Here is a 20234-nt window from a genome sequence, read left to right as displayed (position 1 = left end):
GGGGACATCAGCTCCGTGCCCTCTGCAGTTCGAGGAGCTCGTCTACCTGTGGATGGAGCGGCAGAAGTCGGGCGGGAATTACAGCCGGCACCGCGCGCAGACGGAGAAGCACGTGGTGCTGTGCGTCAGCTCCCTCAAGATCGACCTCCTCATGGACTTCCTCAACGAGTTCTACGCCCACCCGCGCCTGCAGGTGAGCCCCAGGCTGTGCTCACAAGGGTTGTTTGGAGCCTCGCTGGCCCGCGGGACCCCCACCCACCCGCGGTGGTGTCTCCCCTGCAGGATTACTACGTGGTGATCCTGTGCCCAACAGAGATGGACATCCAGGTGCGGCGCGTGCTGCAGATCCCCCTGTGGTCCCAGAGGGTGATCTACCTCCAGGGCTCTGCGCTCAAGGACCAGGACCTCATGAGAGCCAAGTGAGCAGGGGGACACCCTGCATGTCCCAGCCAGGAGGGTCACCCCAGCTGTGTCCCCCTGTGCCTTTGCTGGCTCTGGGGGCTGGCAGTGGCCTGGCTGGGGTGGGCAGTGCCCAGCCTTGTGGGCCCTGCAGTTCATGGGGTGGCTGCTCTCTCCTGGCAGGATGGACAATGGAGAGGCTTGCTTCATTCTCAGCAGCCGAAACGAGGTGGACAGAACAGCAGCAGTGAGTCCAGCCTGGGGTGGGGACGGGGCATTTTTAAGGCAGAAGGGACTGGGGTGGTGTTGATGTCACTGTGCCCAGCCAAGGAGGGTGCTGGGAAGGGGCTGGGTGCCAGGGAGAACCTTGGGGATGGCACAGAGACATGCAGCAGTACCCTGTGGGCTCACCTTCCTTCTGCTGGTTTCCCACCAGTGCTGGGTTTCAGGGAGCACCAGGGGCAGCAGGAGCTCTTGCTGTGTCTCCAGGGTGGCTGGGTGCTTTGCAGTTCATCCCTGGTGTAGAAGCACTGGGGAGAAGAAACCATCAGCCAAGCAGCTCTTGTTGCTCTTGTCCCTGTCCAGGACCACCAGACCATCCTGAGAGCCTGGGCTGTCAAAGACTTTGCTCCAAACTGTCCTCTATATGTTCAGATCCTAAAGCCAGAAAATAAATTTCACGTCAAGTTTGCTGGTGAGTTGGAGCAGCTACACAGCAGCTCTTGGTCAGCTGGGAGCCCTCCTGGACTGGCAGGAGGAGGAAACACCCAGTGCCCCACACCACCCCAAAATGACCCCATTCCCAGGCACTGCCAGCCAGGGAACCCATCTGTCCCCCTGCCCTCTGTGATGGTCCCCTCTGCCTTTCAGATCACGTCGTGTGTGAGGAGGAGTGCAAGTACGCCATGCTGGCACTGAACTGCGTCTGCCCCGCCACCTCCACCCTCATCACGCTGCTGGTGCACACCTCCCGTGGCCAGTGAGTGTCCCTTGCTGTCCCTTGCTGTCCCTGCCCATCCCTGCCCTCCTCCTACCCCTGTCTGAGCCTGGAGGGTGGCAGAACTGAGGTCTCTGAGCTCAGGGGAGAGGGTGGGGTCTGGGATGGCTCTGGGGAGCACAGTGGGGTCTGGGGTGGCTCTGGGGAGCACAGTGGGGTCTGGGGAGGACAGTGGGGTCTGGGGTGGCTCTGGGGAGCACAGTGGGGTCTGGGGTGGCTCTGGGGAGCACAGTGGGGTCTGGGATGGCTCTGGGGAGCACAGTGGGGTCTGGGGAGCACAGTGGGGTCTGGGATGGCTCTGGGGAGAACAGTGGGGTCTGGGGAGCACAGTGGGGTCTGGGGTGGCTCTGGGGAGCACAGTGGGGTCTGGGGAGCACAGTGGGGTCTGGGACCCCCCTCCAGGTCAAGAGCAAAAGCCCATATTGTAAGGGGACCACACCAGTGCAGTTGGGCTGGGCAATGCCAACTTTGCAGAGACTGGAGATAAAAATATCTTTGTATTGGCACGGTGCTGCTGGCAGTAAGGTGAATTCACAGCCCTAGACCCCATAGGGTTTTTTGGTGGGTTTGTATCCAGCATGGCTGGAAGGAGCTCTGCCAGCACAGGAGAGCAGTGGTGTGTGCCCTGCACTCCTTGGCCAGTCAGAAATATCTGAATTTTGGGTAAAGTGCCATCAAAACAGTTACAAAACATCCTTGCCAGATGCCTCTCACCCCATGCTCGGAGCTGTTTGCCAACACGGGCTCTGCATTCTCCCCCTGCACTCTGCAGGAGTCCTCGTTAAATAAAAAGGCACTTAAACCCAAAATGAGCACGAGCTCATCCTCGGCGTGCACCGCCAGCCCGTGGCCATGTGTCACTGTCACCTCCCTGCTGCCGGGCTCAGGGGCAGCTCCAGAGATTGTTGCTGCTCTGCCCGGGGATCTGGCTGGGGGTCTGGGAGCAGTGCCAGCTCAGGGGTCCCATCCCAGCTCCAGGGTTCCCATCCCAGCTCAGGGGTCCCATCCCAGCCCTGGGAGTCCCATCCCAGCTCCAGGGGTCCCATCCCAGCCCTGGGAGTCCTATCCCAGCTCCAGGGGTCCCATCCCAGCCCTGGGAGTCCCATCCCAGCTCCAGGGGTCCCATCCCAGCCTTGGGAGTTCCATCCTAGCTCCAGGGGGCTATCCCAGCTCCAGGCTTCCATCCCAGCTCCAGGGTTCCCAGCCCCGGGGTCCCATCCTAGCCCCGATGGGTTCCCTCCCAGCTCCAGGGGTCCCATCGCACCCCGGGGGTCCCATCCCACCCCTGGGGGTCTCATCCCAGCCCCGGGGGTCCCATCCCAGCCCCGGTGGGTCCCTGCTGATGCTGCTGCTGTGGTTGCAGGGAGGGCCAGGAGTCTCCGGAGCAGTGGCAGCGGATGTACGGGCGCTGCTCGGGCAACGAGGTCTATCACATCCGCATGGGGGACAGCAAATTCTTCATGGAGTACGAGGGGAAGAGCTTCACCTACGCCGCCTTCCACGCGCACAAGAAGTGAGGGCAGGGGCGATGGGCGGGGGGATCTGTCTGTCTGCATGCCTGGGGTCAGGGCTGGGGCTGCTGCTGGGTTCTTTGTGGGGGACAGTGTCCTGGAGGGGATTTCCTCCAGCTGGGAATGCCCATCCCCTGCTCCCATTGTGGGGATTTTCTGCAGCTGGGAATGCCCATCCACTGCTCCTGTGGTGGGGAATTTCTCCAGCTGGGAATGCCCAGCCAGGGAACCCATCTGTCCCCTTCCCCTCTGCTCCCATTTTGGGGATTTTCTCCAGCTGGGAATGCCCATCCCCTGCTCCTGTGGTGGGGAATTTCTCCAGCTGGGAATGCCCATCTCCTGCTCCTGTGGAGGGGAATTTCTCCACCTGGGAATGCCCATCCCCTGCTCCTGTGGAGGGCATTTTCTGCAGCTGGGAATGCCCATCCCCTGCTCCTGTGGAGGGGAATTTCTCCACCTGGGAATGCCCATCCCCTGCTCCCATTGTGGGGATTTTCTCCACCTGGGAATGCCCATCCCCTGCTCCTGTGGAGGGGAATTTCTCCACCTGGGAATGCCCATCCCCTGCTCCTGTGGAGGGCATTTTCCCCACCTGGGAATGCCCACCCCCTGCTCCCATGGAGGGGAATTTCTCCACCTGGGAATGCCCATCCTCTGCTCCTGTGGAGGGCATTTTCCCCACCTGGGAATGCCCACCCCCTGCTCCCATTTTGGGGATTTTCCCCAGCTGGGAATGCCCATCCCCTGCTCCCGTGGAGGGCATTTTCCCCGGCTGGGAATGCCCACCCCCTGCTCCCTGCCCAGGTACGGCGTCTGCCTGATCGGCATCCGGAGGGAGGAGAACAAAAGCATCCTGCTGAACCCCGGGCCGCGGCACATCATGGCAGCGTCAGACACCTGCTTCTACATCAACATCACCAAGGAGGAGAACTCTGCCTTCATCTTCAAGCAGGAGGAGAAGCAGAAGAAGAAGGGCTTTGCAGGCAGGGGCAGCTACGACGGCCCCTCCCGGCTGCCCGTGCACAGCATCATCGCCAGCATGGGTGAGTCGGGGGCTTGAGGGGCAGCAGGAGCTGGCACACCCCTCTCCATCACCTCCCCCACTCTTGGGTTTGTTTCCTCTGCCACATTTGGGTTTATTTTGTGTTTTGCTACGCTCCCCCCCTCCCCGAAAACCCCTCTCCGTGCTCTCTCCCAGCCATCTCACCAGTAAAATACATGTTTCCTTGCACCCTGCGTGCTCTCAGCAAGCTCAAATATCATTATTAAACCTTGTGATGTCCATTATCATTAAGGGTATTTGCATAAATGCCCCAAGCCTGGATTTAGCCCCCCAATTATTTCCAAGGCTGGAAGAAGAAATGCCGTGGGGCACATCCTAAATCACGTTTATGATTCCCAAGCTGAGGAGGAGCGTAGCTCTCCCTGCAGCCAGCAGTGCATTTGTGCAAGTGAAAAATACCATGAGTCATTACTTCCCTCTTGTATCTGGGGAGAACAAGTTTTGGAGGAGCTGAGCCACACGAGCGCATTATATTTCAAGCAAATAATTTATGTGTTTGTACTCCTGAGCAGCAATTTGCATAGATTACCCCCCAGCAGGCCCCCGAGCACTTTGCTGAGCAGTGTTTGTCACAGCTCTTGTCACACAGCTCCTGCACAGAGGGACCTTGGGCAGAGGTGATGACAGGGACAGACGTGACGTGAGTGCCAGCAGGGCAGTGGTGTTTGGCAAGGCCAGTGCCTGGGCTCTGCTTCTTGGGACACTCCATCAATATCTTTGGTTTTTGGAATGTTTTTGTCTTTGGTGCTGGAGGACAGGATGAGGAAGTCTGGCTTGTCAGCCCTGTTGGATATTAGGAAAAATTCCTTCACAGAAAAGGTGTGAAGCATTGGCACAGGGAGTGGTGGAGTCACCATCCCTGGAGGGGTTTAAATGATGGGTGGATGTGGCATTTGGGAACATGGTTCAGTGGCAGGTTGAGAGTGCTGGGGGAATGGTTTGATTCAATCTTAGAGGACTTTTCTACCCTTAAGGATTCTGAGATTCTAACACCTGGAGCTGCTCAGGAGGGTTGTGGGAGGTGGGTGAGGGCATTGCTGCCTGCCTGCCTCTCCCTGGGGCAAAGGGGCATCCACAGGGAGGGCAGTGCCAGGGCAGATGTGGTTCCTGGCCTGGCTGGTGTCTCCCAGAGCCCACAAGGAGCTGTGGGCAGGGTTAGACTACAGGGTTGTCCTCTCAGAGACACATCAGCACGACAAAAACTCCTGCAGAGCCCGGTTAGGCAGTTCAGGGAGTGGTTCAGCTGGCCATGGAGCTGTGAGGGGAATGGAGAGAGGGACAGCCCCAGGGACAGCTGAGCCCTGGTGAGACGCTGCACACAGGGGGAGCTACCAGTGGGGGCTTTACCCGCCCTCCCTGTGCCCACAGACATCTGGGCTGTCTCATCCCTGTTCAGAGCTCGGGGACAGGAAGCTTTTGTGACATTTCCCCCTCCTTAGAGCGTGTTGGCTGTGCTCCCTCCCCCTGTGTCCAGGTACAGTGGCCATGGACCTGCAGAACACCGAGTGCCGCCCTGCCAACAGCAGCAAGCTGGCACTGCCCGCCGAGAACGGCTCGGGCACGCGCCGGCCCAGCATCGCCCCCGTCCTGGAGCTGGCTGACACCTCGTCCCTGCTGCCCTGTGACCTCCTCAGCGACCAGTCCGAGGACGAGATGACGCAGTCGGACGAGGAGGGCTCGGCGGTGGTGGAGTGAGTGGTTCTCTGCTGTGTCTGCTTCATTCCAGCCTGTGCGATCCAGGTGCCTCTTGGTCATTGTGGCTGCACCCAGTTTGTTCCAGTTCAGAGGCACTGGGACCATGGCACATGACCCAGTTTGATCCAGGTGCCTCTTGGTCATTGTGGCTGCACCCAGTTTGTTCCAGTTCAGAGGCACTGGGACCACAGCACATAGCCCTGTGTGATCCAGGTGCCTCTGGCTCGTTGTGGCTGCACCCAGTTTGTTCCAGTTCAGAGGCACTGGGACCATGGCACATGACCCAGTTTGATCCAGGTGCCTCTGGCACTGGGACCATGACACATGACCAAGTGTGATCCAGGTGTCTCTGGCTCACTGTGGCTGCACCCAGTTTGTTCCAGTTCAGAGGCACTGGGATCATGGCACAGGACAGGTGCTCAGTGGTGCCCGAGGGTGCTCAGGCTCAGCCCCTCCTGTCTTTTCCATGAGAGCTCTGTCCCTGCATCTTTACAACCTCATGGCCCTTTGCATAGCAAAAAATGTTCCTAAATATGTATATTGAGGGAATTCCCAGCTGCTGCAGGAGAGTTTTGCAGGGCATTTGCCAGTGTTGCTGTTGAATGTTTTCCCCAGCATGTGAGTGCTGGATAAATGGAAAGCTCTCCCTGTGCTCTCACAGATTTCTCTCTGCTGCAGGTACGTGAAGGGCTACCCCCCAAACTCCCCCTACATCGGGAGCTCCCCGACCCTGTGCCACCTTCTGCCTGAGAAAGCCCCGTTCTGCTGCCTGAGGCTGGACAAGGTGTGGAGGGGCTGTGGGGGCTGCCTGGGGCTGAACCCCCCCAGGACATCTCCACTGAGTGCCTGCTCTGTCCCACCACGCACAGGGCTGCAAACACAACAGCTTTGAGGACGCCAAAGCCTACGGCTTCAAGAACAAACTGATCATCGTTTCTGCAGAGACAGCTGGCAACGGCCTCTACAACTTCATCGTCCCGCTGCGGGCCTACTACCGCTCCCGCAAGGAGCTCAACCCCATCGTGTTGCTGCTGGACAACAAGCAAGTACTTCTCCAGGGGTGTTCTCCCTCCCACAGAGCCCTCCCTGTGTTTTCACGAGCATCTCGTGCTGTGGGGTGGGAGTGTGAGGGAGCAGCGGTGCTGCTGTTGGGTTCCTGGGCTGGCTGGCCCTGGGGTTTTGTGTCTGTCTTTGCTGCCTGGACGTGCTGAACCCCCTCGCTCTCTGTGGCTCTCCCCCCAGGCCTGAGCACCACTTTCTGGAGGCCATCTGCTGTTTCCCCATGGTTTACTACATGGAGGGCACCATTGACAAGTAGGTGTTGCCACGGGTGGCTGTCCTGCCTGAATTGTTGCATTTACCCCAGCCCAGACTTTTCTGTCACCCCGTGAGAAGCCCCAGGGTTGGTAGCATAGAGCTGAGCCCACCTTGGGCTTCTCGAGTTGTCAACCCCTCCCTGGGAGATGGGAGCAGGTGAAGAGCAGGTCAGGAGCAGCCTGGGCTCGCCGTGGAACCCCTGTGCTGCTTCCCTGTGTCGTTTCCAAGGGCTGACCCTGCGCTCTTCTCTTTGGGAACTGCCCAGCCTGGACAGTTTGCTGCAGTGTGGCATCATCTACGCCGACAACTTGGTGGTGGTGGACAAGGAGAGCACCATGAGTGCTGAGGAGGACTACATGGCAGATGCCAAGACGATTGTCAACGTCCAGACCATGTTCAGGTGAGGGTGAGCACTGCTGGGGACAAGACCAGGACGGGTGCCAGTGCCTGGGGTGGTGGCTATGGACAGTAGGACACATCTGGCACTGGGTTTGCTGCATGTAACCAGCTATTTCTGACCTCAGTCAGCACAGGCATGACTGTGGTGTTCCTCAGGCTTTAAATCCACCGAGGCAGATGCAGGACAACAGATCTTTCCATTGCAGGCTCTTCCCCAGCCTCAGCATTATCACGGAGCTGACCCACCCCTCCAACATGAGGTTCATGCAGTTCAGAGCAAAGGACAGTTACTCTCTGGCCCTTTCCAAGCTAGAAAAGGTAAGAGGAGGTTTTTCCCTGCACAGGGACCTGGGAAGTCAGCACTGACTGCATTTGAGCTCCTTGAACTCCTGTGCTTTTCCCATGTCCTAGAAACCCCATCATGTCTTACACATTTCCATGGAGAAAAAAATATCCTCTTTTTCAACAGTGCAAAGATGCTGCCCTGGTTTCTTCCTGCAGAAGAAACATTACACCTGTGCCCTCCCATTGCCATGGGAGGCTAAGTTTCTGTGCAATCTGAGCTCAAACTTCCCCTTCTTCTTGCAGAGAGAGCGAGAGAACGGCTCCAACCTGGCCTTCATGTTCCGGCTGCCCTTCGCGGCCGGGAGGGTCTTCAGCATCAGCATGTTGGACACGCTGCTCTACCAGGTGAGACACAGCCCTGCAGCTCCCCTTGGCATGCCCCGGGGAGCAGCTGAGCAAACCTCTGCCTGGTTTCCTGCCCAAATGCCTCCCCAGTCGTTCGTGAAGGATTACATGATCACCATCACTCGGCTGCTGCTGGGCCTCGACACCACGCCGGGCTCCGGGTACCTCTGCGCGGTACGTGCCAAATGTCCTTGGGTGAAACCATCAGCCAGGCTGGCATCTGTCACCCGGTGCACAGGGGTGGGCTTCCCCTCTTCTGCAGAACTGGGGGAACATTGCCAGGTGTCTTGGTTTGAAAAGACAGGAGCCTGTGAAGGAAGGCAAAAGCCTCCTGTGAAATGGAGAAGGTAAACCCCCTCCCTCCGAATTATCACAACTTCAGAATTAAAAAGGGCTCTCAGGCAAAGATATGGGAAACGGGAATAACAGTTCTTTACTAGAAAGAAAAAAAAACTAAATAACAATGTAATTTAGTACAAGCAAAACAACCACTGGCAAAGTGAGAAAAAACCTGACACCCTGAGGAGTCAGGGTGCTGATAGCAGTCCAGCCAAAAGGTGGCTGCTCCTCCTGGAGCGGCGATCTGCAGAAGGGTGTAGATCCCTTCCGAAAATGCGGCGAAGGAGCAGCTGGGCCTTGGTTCCTGATTCCTCTCGGAAATCCAGCGAAGAAGGCTGTCTGTGGTCTCAGAAGTGCTTGTTTTATGGTGGCAGGGATGCTTGGCTCCTCCCTCTGGGTGGAGCATCTCTCAATGGGATGATGTAACTAATCTTACCAGCCACAGTGAGTAATTCAATAGGCCATTAGCAGGAGATTATCTTCCTGGCAGTGTCATTGTTCTTGAAAGAGATAAGAAAAACTGCCCAACCCCCAACAGATGGCAAAATAGAATACATGTCTACTTTACAAGCCAGGACACCAGGTCATTGTTCCCCTCCGTTCTGGGGAGCCTCAGTGCTGCCAAAAGCCCAAGAGCTGCCAAAGGTCAAACTCCCAGTTTTGAAGGCTGAGGTCAGAAATTACCCCTGGATTTCTTGTGGAGTCCAGCTGGCTTTGGGAAGGTCATGGATGAGCTGGGGTGAAGCTCGGGAGCAGCCCGAGGTGCAGTGGGGGCCCATGCTGGTCCTGTGCCCCTCAGATGAAGATCACAGAGGATGACCTGTGGATCAGGACGTACGGCCGCCTCTTCCAGAAGCTCTGCTCCTCCAGCGCCGAGATCCCCATCGGCATCTACAGGACGGAGTCGCACATGTTCGCCACCTCCGAGGTAGGGCACGAGCTGGGAAGGGGCCAGCCAGGCTGGCACCCAGCAGGGTGCTGTCCCTGGCACACCTCAGAGCTGCTGCAGCAGCAGTGGGGAGGGGAGAGCAGGGGAAGGGGGATTTTTGTGTGTATTTCTTCAGAGTGGCTGTGCTGGGTGGTGTCCTGGTTTCCCAGCTGGGTCAGGGTCAGTGCCCCTCTCTCCGGGCAGTGCTGGATTATCTTGGCACGCCTCTGCCACGCCACTGGGAGCAGGGTGGGCAGGGCAGGGCTGCCCCTTTGCTGCACTGACTCTTGGTTTTCCCTTCCTCCTGCCCTGCTGCAGCCCCACGACATCCGAGCGCAGGTGAGTGCCCTCGCGTCCGGCCGTGCCTCCCTGTCCCCCCTGTCCCCCACCCCGTGGCCGATCCCTGGGCTGGCTCTGGCCACCAGGAGCCACCCTGTGCTTTGTGCCAGCTCTCAGCCTCAGTGCCAGCACAGTGCTGCCTGTCCCCATGGAAAGCAGACATTGGCTGAGCCTCAGTGCCCTGATGTAATTAACTGGATCAGGAGCAAAGGAGGGAGCCCTTTAAATACCTTCAGTTTTCGACTTTGTAAAGAAGCAGGGACAGGGAGCTGAAAGTTGACATTTAATTAAACGCAACCCAGCTCCTTGAGAGGCTTTAAAAGGCTTTATTAATAAATTCCTGCTCAGCAGTGGGGATTGCTGGGTCAGGCGTGGCAGCACAGATGCTGTGAGAGGGAAGAGAGGGAGATGAGGGCATGGCTGTTCCTGGGGCAGATGTCCCAGAGGTGTCAGGTGCCCACAAGACTCCTCTCAGCACAGCTTATCCAAGGGAAGCTGTGGCTGTCCCATCTCTGGAAGTTCAAGGCCAGCTTGGCCAGGACTTGGAGCATCCTGGTGTGGTGGACCATGGCAAGGAGTGGATCAAGATGAGCTTTACGCTCCTTCCGATCCAAACCACGCTGGGATCCTGTGAAACCTGCCAGCCCTGTGGTTCTTGCAGTGCAGAGACAAAGTGGCCATTTGGGCCCAGAGGGAGGAGAGACATCCCACCCTGCCAGGCACAGCCCAAACCCTTCCTGGCCACCCCCCATCCCGCGTGACCTGCTGGGCTTCTAGTCACAGATCTCAATCAATGTTGAGGACTGCGAGGACACCAAGGACGTCAAGGAGCACTGGGGCATCAAGACGAGCCACCACAGGAACTCGTGCTCCAGCGACCAGTCGGAGCACCCTCTGCTGCGGCGCAAGAGCATGCAGTGGGCACGGCGGCTCAGCAGGAAGGGCAACAAGCACTCCAGCAAGACGGCCGAGTGGATCAGCCAGCAGCGCCTCAGCCTGTACCGGCGCTCCGAGCGCCAGGAGCTGTCCGAGCTCGTCAAAAACCGTATGAAGCACCTGGGCTTGCCCACCACCGGGTACGGTAAGTGCCGCCGGGCCGAGCCGCTCCGCGGGCTCCTCAGGTAACCCCCGGCCCAGCCTGCCCCCGCGCCGAGCCCGACCCCCGAGCCAGCCTAACCCCACCCCATGCCCAGCTTAGCGCTGTCCCAGCGGGCGGTGCCTCATTCCCTGGCTTGCTTGTGCTTGTGCAGACCAGCGGCTCCAGGCTGGGGTCCCGCCACGCAGACCCCCCTCCCCTGCCACCCCCGGCCAGCTGCAGGCAGCCCCCCCATCTCTGGGCTCTGGGATGGCTCCAGGCAGGAGTTGGCAGTGGCAGAGTGGCCCTTGTGCCTGCAGTGTCCCCACACAGCCTCGGGGCACGAGGCCCCGTTTGTGCCCCACTTTCTGGCCATGCAGAGGTGGTGGCTCAGGACAACCCGACCCCAGGTCAGCACAACCCTCGTGCCCAAGAGCCCCCGTAGTTTGGCAGGGAGAGGCCAAACCCCGTCAGCTGGCGCAGCCCCCTTTTTTTGTGGACTTTAACCTGTCATAAACTCTTCGTGGAAAACCTTTCGGTAGCTGCAGGGCTGAGTTGCTTCATTGCGTGTGACTCCGGCGTGTGGCTGCGACAGCCACAGCGCTCAGGGTCCCTCTGTGCAGCCACATCTCTCGTCAAGCTTGACCTGCCCGTCGGTGCTGGCATCTGTGTCCCCTGGACAGCTCCCACCCCTTGGTTATGACAAACTCTGTAGCTCACAGCTCCCTTTGTTTGGTTGGTTTTTTTTTGTTTTTTTTTTTTCTTTTCTGTCTTTCTTTGAGGCCATCCTGTGCTGCTGCTTGTTTGCTCCATCCTCCAGGAGTGTCCGTCCGCCCCGTGCTGGCCCCTGCCCACACTCAGGCTGGCAGCGAGCCCCAGCTGGGGTGGGAGCTGATTTGGGGGTGGGATTCCTCCTTTCCCATCTTGGCTTCAGGCATGGGAAAGAGGAGGAGAAAACGTCCAGAAGTGCAGTGCAGGAGGGGTTTGGAGGGGCACCCAGGGGGTGGTTGTGGGCACTGCCAGCACCCCCAGGGAGAGAGGCAGGAGAGCTGGAGTGTGTGGGATGGAGCGAGCACAGGGACTGCCAGGCAGGGGCTTGCAGTGGTGCACCCCCTTCTCCTTTTCCCCTTCTTTCCCAGTCCCAGAAGTTTCTGTTGCAGTTCCAGGGGGGCTGTCTGGCCTCGGCGAGGCTTGGGGCACAGCTTGGGGTCAGGCCAGGGCTGGCATCCTTGTCCTGCACATCTGGCAAATTTGGGTTGAAGCAAACTGGGGGAGCTCTGGCAGGAGAGGGGACAGTGGGGGGCACAGGACAGGGACACTGGGCACAGTGTGGGACCAGCAGCTCCTTGGGCATCCAGCCGTGCAGGGACTGTGTGTTGTCACCTTGTGTCACCGTCAGTGTCTGGACACCCATGGAAAAACGTTGCTCTGCCTTCTGCCCCTTTCCTTTTTCTTTTGCTCACGTTATCGCTGCAGCGCAGGAGCTCGTCTCTGATATTTGCCAAACCATGGCTTGCTGACCTCTCTCTCTCTCTCTGTTTATGTCTGTGCCTTTCCCTGTATGTTCTGTAGAGGATGTAGCAAATTTAACAGCCAGTGATGTGATGAATCGGGTAAACCTGGGATATTTGCAAGGTAATTCCCTTTCCCTGGGAGTCCCGCGTGACTCATGGCGTGCAGCGTACAACAAGATCATGCCAGCTAAGCCCAAACCTCACCCTTGCCAGTTTTCACCTTAGATCCCCGAGCTTTCAGCACTGATTTGTTGGGTGGCGTTGGAAAACCAATCAGTGTCCTGGTGTGGTGGTGCAAACACAGGGCTCTGCCTGCTCGGGGAGAGAGAAACCTCAGGGACCCTTTTTTAGCTGAATTCCTACAGGGAAATCACAGCCCTTGGCTTTCATTAACAAAACCCTCCCTCCATGGCTCCATGAGGGGGTTTTTGGGCTGCACAGCCACTGGCAGCTTGAGGAGGGGACGAGGAGGGGGACAAGTGCCCCAGAGCTGCCTGTGCATGTTGTGATGAGATGCTGGAGCTCCTGCTGGGTCAGCCACAGTCCAGAGCAAGGCAGTGCTTTAAAAATCCCTTTGCACCCCTTGGTTTGCCTTCCTGGACCCCTCTCCAGCATCAGAAGACCCCATTTTGTGACTGGCGGTGCTGGGCTCAGTCTGAAGCAGCCACAGGGGCCACTGGTGCTGCAGCCACCCCGGGCACCTTGTGGGGCTCTGTGGGACCTACCAGCTTTTCCCATCTTTTTTTCACCTTTCCACCAGGGTGGAACATGCCCTGGGAAGGCTCCTTTTTACTGCAGCGGCCCCAAGATTAGCAACAGCCCATCCCAGCTTCATTTTTGGCTTCACTAGCCCAGGCTTAAGGTGAAACGTTGGCATTTTCCTTACAAAGTGTGTCCTTCATCAGCCAGGCAGCCCCACCGGGGCTCATGGAAGCCCCAGGCCAGCAGAGTATATTGCCCGGGGCAGTGGAGTGCAGCAATATACTCGGTGTGCTCAGCAGGGCCTGGCTTGGCTGCATGGGGTCAGGAACCTTCCCTGGGGCAGGGAAAGCTGCCCAGAGCCAGAGCCTGTCCCCTCCTCCCTGTCACGTCACACCCCGTGTGTCCCGTCGGGTCCCAGGGTCCGTGTGCCACCCCTGCCCTGGCATTGCCACCCCCATCCCGGTCTCCCTGTAAGGCTGAGCACTGGGATGGCCAAAACCCCCCAGTGGCTCCAGGACAGGGCACCCTGGCACGGCCTGGGGGTCCCAGGCAGCATCTCCCCGAGGGTGGTGCCAGGTCCCCCTGGCTGCAGCAGCTTCTGCGGTCTCAGAGGTGACAGGGATGTGTCTGAGCAGCTACACACAGGTCTGGTGTCCCCCTGCAAGCCCTGCTGGACGTGGCACAGCCCTGGGGATGCCCCAGGGCTCATCTGGGTGTGCTCTGGCCTTGGGAGGAAGCTGTTTGCATCCCTGTGCTGGGTGTTTGTGGTGCTGGAGCTGCATCTGAAGCTTGGAGAAAAGCAGCTTCACCCCCGTGCCGGGGTGATCAGCACTGTTGTCATTGCTGGGGCAGGAGGCCCTGGCTGTGCCCACCATGGGGCAGGGCAGCCTGTGGCTGGGGATCCCCCATGCCAGGCAGGGGGATGGGGTGGTGGGGGCAGCAGGACAGGAGCAGGAGCAGCCCCCAGCCTGGAGTTAGTGCCCATCCCAGTGGCCGGGTCCTGGTCCTGCTGCCCCCAGAGCAGCTCCATTTGCACCTCAGAGGGGCCTTTCCAAAAGCCTGGAGAGGTGTCCCAGTGACAAGCCTTGCAGAGAGCTGGTGTCCCCCCGTGCTCCTCATGCTGCCCCCGTGTCCGTCTGTCCGTCCCCTCCCCGCCCTGTCCATCCACACCCCATCACCCTGTCTGGAGATGGTGTCACCCGTCGCAGCTTCCACCCCTCCCTGGCACCCGCAGCCTCGCACCCCCATCCATTTCACCATGATCTTGTTCTTGGCTATTTCGGGGAGCACAGGGGGCCCCCCCACCATCGAGACCCCCTGTTTGCCCCCGTGGGTGCTGCTCTTGGTAGCTCTGAGCCCCCCTGGGAGGTCACTGTGGTTTAGAGCCGTCCCCAAAATGGCATGGATGGCTCTGAACCTCCACGGGGGCGATTCCCCCTGGGCAGGGGAAAGGAGCAATCCCTGGGCTGATGCTGGGCCTGGATGGTGCTGAATGGAGTCACTGAGGGGGAGAGGTGGGCAGAGAGCTGGGGCGGCCCCGGGGGGGCTCAGCTGCCCTGAGCCCGTGCTTGGACTTGTGCTGTACCTGACACAGCAGGACTAACCTGTTCCCTCTTTTGCACTGCACCAAGGTAAGACATCTCACTTTATTTCTGGGGGGAGTGGGGGCTTTGAAGAGTTACCTCTGCCAGCCCGTGCTGTGGTGGGGAGAGCCTGGGGAGGCGAGGAGGGAGGTGGCAGTGACGTTCTTGGTGCCCTCCCGGTGGCAGTGACATTGCCCACGGCTTCTCCTGGTGAAGGGACCCATTTGCCTGGATGGGATCTGTCACCTTGCCTGCTGGGGTGTCTCTGGGGGTGTCCCTCCCTCACCAGCCCTGCCCCTTCTCTTGCAGATGAGATGAACGACCACCAGAACACCTTGTCCTACGTCCTGATCAACCCTCCCCCGGACACGCGGCTGGAGCTCAACGACATCGTGTAGGTGTCACCTCACCCCTGTCCCCAGCCTGCCCAGTGCCATGAGCTGCCCCCATCCCCTTGCTTCCCAGGATTTCTCATAAATACCCATAAAAGAGGGTTTGGCCTCTTTCCCAGGCCATTCCTGCCCTGTGTTCCTCAGCAGTGCCCAAACCACCCCAGCCCCGTTTTACCTCCCATGGGCAGCATGGAGTTTTCCTTTGACTTTTACCACTGAGCAGCTGAGGAATAACTCCTGATTATTTATTTATTCTATCTTTTATGGCATTTACACTTCACCTCTCATTATTTAACACCTTTTATTCAAACAACTGCCATCAGCACATCTCCATGGGGCCATCCTTGTGCGTCCTGCCCTCAGTTCCAGCGGGAGCTGGGGCGTTCCGGCAGCATGACCAGGCTGTGTCCTGCAGGTACCTGATCCCCTCTGACCCCACAGGTACCTGATCTGCTCCAACCCTCTGACCCCACAGGTACCTGATCCGCTCGGACCCTCTGGCCCACGTGGCCAACGACGGCCACAGCCGCAAGAGCAGCTGCAGCAACAAGCTGGGCTCCGGCAACCCCGAGACGCGCGACGAGACCCAGCTGTGAGAGCGGCGAGTGGGGAGCAGAGCACGGCCCGGCCCGGGGAGCACCCGCTGCTGCCCGCCGTGCCCCGGGACGGCGATGCCAGGGAGGGATGGCCGGAGCCCCGGGAGGGGCGGCGCAGCCGGACTCAGCCGCAGCCGGTGGCCGCGCGCCCCGCGGATTTTAACTTTTTATACCGATACCGCAACTAGTGAGAAAGTGTCGCTGGTGCTGGTGGGACGTGGCTGAGCCCCGGTGCTGATGGCCCCGGGGGAGCTGGGCTGTGCTGGGTACCGGCCTGGATGGGGCAGGTTGGTAAAGAGGAGAGTGGAACTGCACCAACACCCTGCTCCTCTTCCTCCTCCTCCTCCTCCTTCACCAGGTGTCCCCCAGGGTACCCAAACTCCTGCTCTGTCACTCGTGGTCTTCATCCTCGGCTGGGTTTCTGTTCTGGGTGGCCACGCCGGGAGCTGGGCGAGGACTCTGGTGGCCAGGATGGAGGGGACAGGGCATCCAGGGGCTGCTGTGCCCTCGGGGCACCTCACAAACCAAACCATGCCAAGCCCAGGGCACCGAGAGCGGGGCCAGCTCTGTGGCAGTGCCCTGGAGCCCCTGGGTTTGTGTTCCTCTGAGCTGCCCGGGGCACTCGGGGATGCTTGTCCGGGGTGGCTGGGCTGGTTTGGGGGTTTGGTGGCTCCACTCACCCTTTCCCCTCCGGCCAGGGCAGTCTGGGGTCCAGCCCCCCTCCTGTGTGTCCTTCCCCTCCCCACGGTCACAGCTCGGTGACACCGCTATGGCAGCAGGTTCTGCCTGTCCCCCCGGCCACCACGGCCCCCTGGCAGCTCCAGCCCCCCCTGCTCAACTCTGTCCCCCGTCCCCATGGCTTTCCCTGCAGCAGAGGTGCATGAACGTCCCCCCCGACCTGCAGGGGCCTGGCACCACCACGGATGTGTTTTCCACAGATGTGTTTCCCACAGATGTGTTTTCCATCTGCTTTTGCACAACATCGATGTGGAAAGGGTTTATTTGACTGCCAAGTGAATAGCTGAGTTGTTAACTTTCTATACTCTCATGTTCATATCTTACAATTCCAATGTGATTTTTGTTTTTTAGCAAGGAGCTTGTAAAGCACAACATGGCCATGAAATCCCATCAGCTTCCTGCACTCGCTGCCAGCTGAATGGTTTTTTGCCATTGCCATTCACTGTTTGCTCCCCAATTCACCCCCAATCAATGTTTACAAAGAAAACAAAACAGAAAACAAGCCAAAACCTGATTTAAATGAGTTTTAAACAGCTGGGGAGATGCCCCAGGCTGTGGGGATGTGCTGCCCATCCTGCCCTTGGCCCTGGGGAGAGCAGAGATGCCCAGGTAGGAGCAGTGCCAAGGCTGGTATCACCTTGAGAGGGGGTTGGGAGAGACCTGCTGTGCCTGGATGAGGTTTGGGGTCCAGCTTTTATTTATTTTATTGTTGTTTTTTTCCTGAAGTGCCAGGCAGGAGCTCCTGAGTGGTGGCACATCCCAGGCTCAGCGAGGTACCACAGCAAAGAGTGCACCCCTCCCACCCTGCTGAGCTGTGGGCACAAACAGAACTGTCTTTAAAGCTTTTTTTGGGTTGTTTTGATGGATTTTTAATGATTAGTTTTGGATCTGTTTGGTTAAGGCAGGCATGATGTTTTATTTCTTTCTGTTTATAGCTTCACATGCCAAAATTGTCATTTAAAAATGGCAAAAAGAAATTACAGGCTAAAAAGGGGGTGTGGTTGAAGTGCAGAAGGACACGTGGGCTCTGTGGTACCTTGAAGCTTCAGGATGCTCAGACCATGGAGTGTGAATGTATTTAAATGTCTGCATTTATTATGGATCATTTTCCAAACCCCACTTTGCTTTCAAGGGAGAGTGGAACAAAGCAGTATTACAGGTTCAAAAAAAACCCAAACCAGCAAACAAACAAAAGCCCAAATAAAACTGAAGGTGTGATTATTTGAATATATTTACTGAGAACATTTCTGTTATTTTTTGTCTGTTTGGCTTTGAGCTGTGTGTGAGAGCTCAGAGAAGCATGCAGCTCCTCAGCTCAACCCTCCCACGGCAAGAAAATTAAATTTCTTTAAAAAATTCTTAATTTATTTAAAATTTCACCCCCCAGCCCTGAGCAGCCAGGTCAGGCACGTGGCCAGATGCAGGCTCTGTGCTCCAGAGGCTCCACTGCCCGTGGTGCTGCGTCCCTCCTTCCTCCCTGGGCACACACAGCTCCTTCCTGCCCTTAATCGAGCAGAAAACGATCCCTGGAGGAAACCACATGCCAAAAGGACTGAAGCCTCTGCGTGGCTTGTGATATTACCAAAATGCCCTCGATATTCCTGTGCTTTGAGCACACTTCTGTTTGCTCAGTGTACAAAATCCTGCCTTGGAAACGGAAGCTCCGTGTACAAAGCCTCGGGTTCCTTCTCTGGTGTAAATTTCCAGCCGACCTTCCCCTGGGGTGGGGAAAACCCTGTAAATATTCACCCGTGGCCAATGCAAGTCTGGGAACCAAGGGTTCATTTTTCTAATTCCTTAGCCTCAGTTACGATACTAATGTAAAAACAAAAGCAGTTTATTTTTCTAATGGTCCTGGAATCGTCGACGCAGCGACGAAGAGTCGCTCCTGCCGCTCAAAGGGCCCACAAGGAGCTTCCATGGGAGCAGGAGCACGGCTTCCAACCATGGAAAAATCCCATTTTCTGCAGGAAAGAGCTGTGTTCCAGTGCAGAGACCTGGCAGGCCCTGGGGGATGCAGAAACGAGGACAGGGGGGATGTTTTGGGGTTTTCCAGCAGCGGCTCCGGCGCATGTTCCGTGTCCACTAACGTTTGATACAGTATGGACTAAACCCACATATCCTGCATTAAACTCAACTACTCCAGCCAGTGTTATGAGTATATTTATTTCCTGTTATCCCCCTTTTTATTTAACCTCTATAGAACAGGACAGTTTTATCCCAAGCTCAGCTCCTGCATGGATTTTTATCAGCAACAGCAACTCCCGTCTTTCCTCTCGGAGGCCGAGCTCCGGGAGCTGCTCTGCTGGGATGCAGCCAGCCAGGGGAGAGGGTTTTGTACAATTCTTGTGAAGATGCTTCACATTTCTGTAAAGATAAATGACAATAAAAGAGCTGCATGCAGCAACAGGAGACACTGCTGTCTGATTTTTTTCTGTTTTTCAGGGATTCTGTTTTAAAAGCCATAGGAAAATGTGGTTGAAGCTCTTCCCAATTTTATTTTTTAACTTTGTTTTCAAACTCTTTGTGCCCTCTGGCACAAAGGGCCTGGTGTGGAGAGGAGCTTTTAAAGATTATTTCATTTATTTATTTAATCCTGATTTCATTATTTAATAAATACATTAAATTTTGTAGGTTTGTTTATAAGGTTTGTTTTTTTTAACTGATGTTTAGCCAAGATTCAGTACATGTTCTTCTACCTCCAAACACTTCAAAATTTGTCACTGGCTCCAAAGTTTCCAAGATTTTCAGGGAAGATCCCAACATTTCTAGAGCATGCTACCCTCATACACAAAGATTTTAGCTTGGACATCAAATGCAGGTAAGCAGAGATTGGTTTTATTCAGCATTTTAGGCAAATACTGTAAAAATCTATTTATTTAAAATCCACAGAAGGACTCAAAAAACATCCCTTAAATAGGGAAGATCATTCTGGTCTGAACATACACGTGAGGAAGCTGGAAGTAAAAGGACAGCAGGAAGCCAAGCCCCTGCTTAATTACTTTTTAATTATTGGCTTTAAACCAAACAAATCTGTACCTGGAGAACAAAATCCTCTTGATTTTCCAGGACATCCAAATTGCAATGATTACACCCAAAACAAGGTGACTGTAACACCTCCAAGAGCAGCTCTCACGGGATGAAAAGCCAGCCAAGGCTGCAGAAAGGATTTAATGCTCTGCACAAGGGCATTTCAGCACTCCCCAACAGTGGATTCTTCACTTTTTCCTCTTGTTCCACCCTCCACAGCAGCAGACACAGAAAAGAAGAGGAAAAAACTCTGCAAAATGAACCAAAATTCATTGAAATGTTTGCCCCAGGTGAGTAAAATTGACTTCTAATACTACAAATTCCTTGAAGGAAAGATAAAAATCTACAGCACTAAAATATGCATTAAAAATAATGGGGTTTTGTGGCTGGGAAACAAAAAGGAAACCAAATCCAAGAAGGATTTTTTTTATTTTGCTGTAAATTCAGATTTTGTGGTTTTTCCCTGGAAAACAGAGTCAAAAGAAAGAGGTTTTCCTTTGCTAAGATTTCCAGGTAACGCCACAATAATTTGGGAAGGTTTATGGGCTTCAAACCATTCTTTCAAGTGCCTCATTTGAATTTTAACAAACGCTGGATATTGAATATTTCATGATCCCTGCTGCACACTCTTCCCCAGAGGTTTGGGGGTTTTTTCCCCACTACAATAAATGTGTTATTTCCTAACAAGTTCAGAGGGATGGATCAGAAAACTATGACAGGATTTCAGCAGCGAGATAAAAGTGAATTTATATTTAGCACAGACAAGCAAATTAAATCCAGCCTGTAATTTTTACAACAGGAACATACAGCACAGGCTGGAGAAGGAAGGGGCATAAAAATCCAGTTCTGGAATGGCATTTTCCTTAAAAATTTGGGTTATTTTTTTTCAAAGAAGAGCTGAACTCACCACTTGCAGCAGATGAGTAA

General features: G+C 56.3%; 1 protein-coding gene across 11 annotated transcripts in view; it reads left to right on the top strand.

Moving 5' to 3' along the window:
- The window catches only part of KCNT1 (potassium sodium-activated channel subfamily T member 1), an 82532-nt gene extending 63841 nt beyond the window's left edge, over positions 1–18691 (top strand). For 6 of the 11 annotated variants that reach the window (XM_064393691.1, XM_064393696.1, XM_064393698.1 and 3 more), the window contains 21 exons: positions 29–193; positions 283–419; positions 583–646; positions 985–1093; positions 1270–1378; positions 2760–2909; positions 3712–3950; positions 5445–5661; positions 6344–6449; positions 6535–6707; positions 6908–6979; positions 7248–7382; positions 7588–7699; positions 7970–8071; positions 8162–8245; positions 9210–9338; positions 9657–9677; positions 10455–10758; positions 12325–12387; positions 14861–14945; positions 15419–18691. In XM_064393691.1, the coding sequence (XP_064249761.1) occupies positions 29–193; positions 283–419; positions 583–646; positions 985–1093; positions 1270–1378; positions 2760–2909; positions 3712–3950; positions 5445–5661; positions 6344–6449; positions 6535–6707; positions 6908–6979; positions 7248–7382; positions 7588–7699; positions 7970–8071; positions 8162–8245; positions 9210–9338; positions 9657–9677; positions 10455–10758; positions 12325–12387; positions 14861–14945; positions 15419–15539 (2697 nt within the window). In that variant the 3' untranslated portion in view covers positions 15540–18691. The remainder of the gene's footprint in view (positions 1–28; positions 194–282; positions 420–582; positions 647–984; positions 1094–1269; positions 1379–2759; positions 2910–3711; positions 3951–5444; positions 5662–6343; positions 6450–6534; positions 6708–6907; positions 6980–7247; positions 7383–7587; positions 7700–7969; positions 8072–8161; positions 8246–9209; positions 9339–9656; positions 9678–10454; positions 10759–12324; positions 12388–14860; positions 14946–15418) is intronic. The other 5 variants (XM_064393695.1, XM_064393700.1, XM_064393693.1 and 2 more) reach the window with 4 other exon arrangements.
- The last annotated feature ends 1543 nt before the right edge of the window (positions 18692–20234 follow it).

This window comes from Passer domesticus, chromosome 18 (genome assembly GCF_036417665.1).
Source record: "Passer domesticus isolate bPasDom1 chromosome 18, bPasDom1.hap1, whole genome shotgun sequence".
In the NCBI taxonomy this organism is placed as follows: domain Eukaryota; kingdom Metazoa; phylum Chordata; class Aves; order Passeriformes; family Passeridae; genus Passer; species Passer domesticus.
The sequence above is the reverse complement of the archived record's forward strand: the minus strand, read 5'-3'. Positions and strand labels throughout refer to the sequence as shown.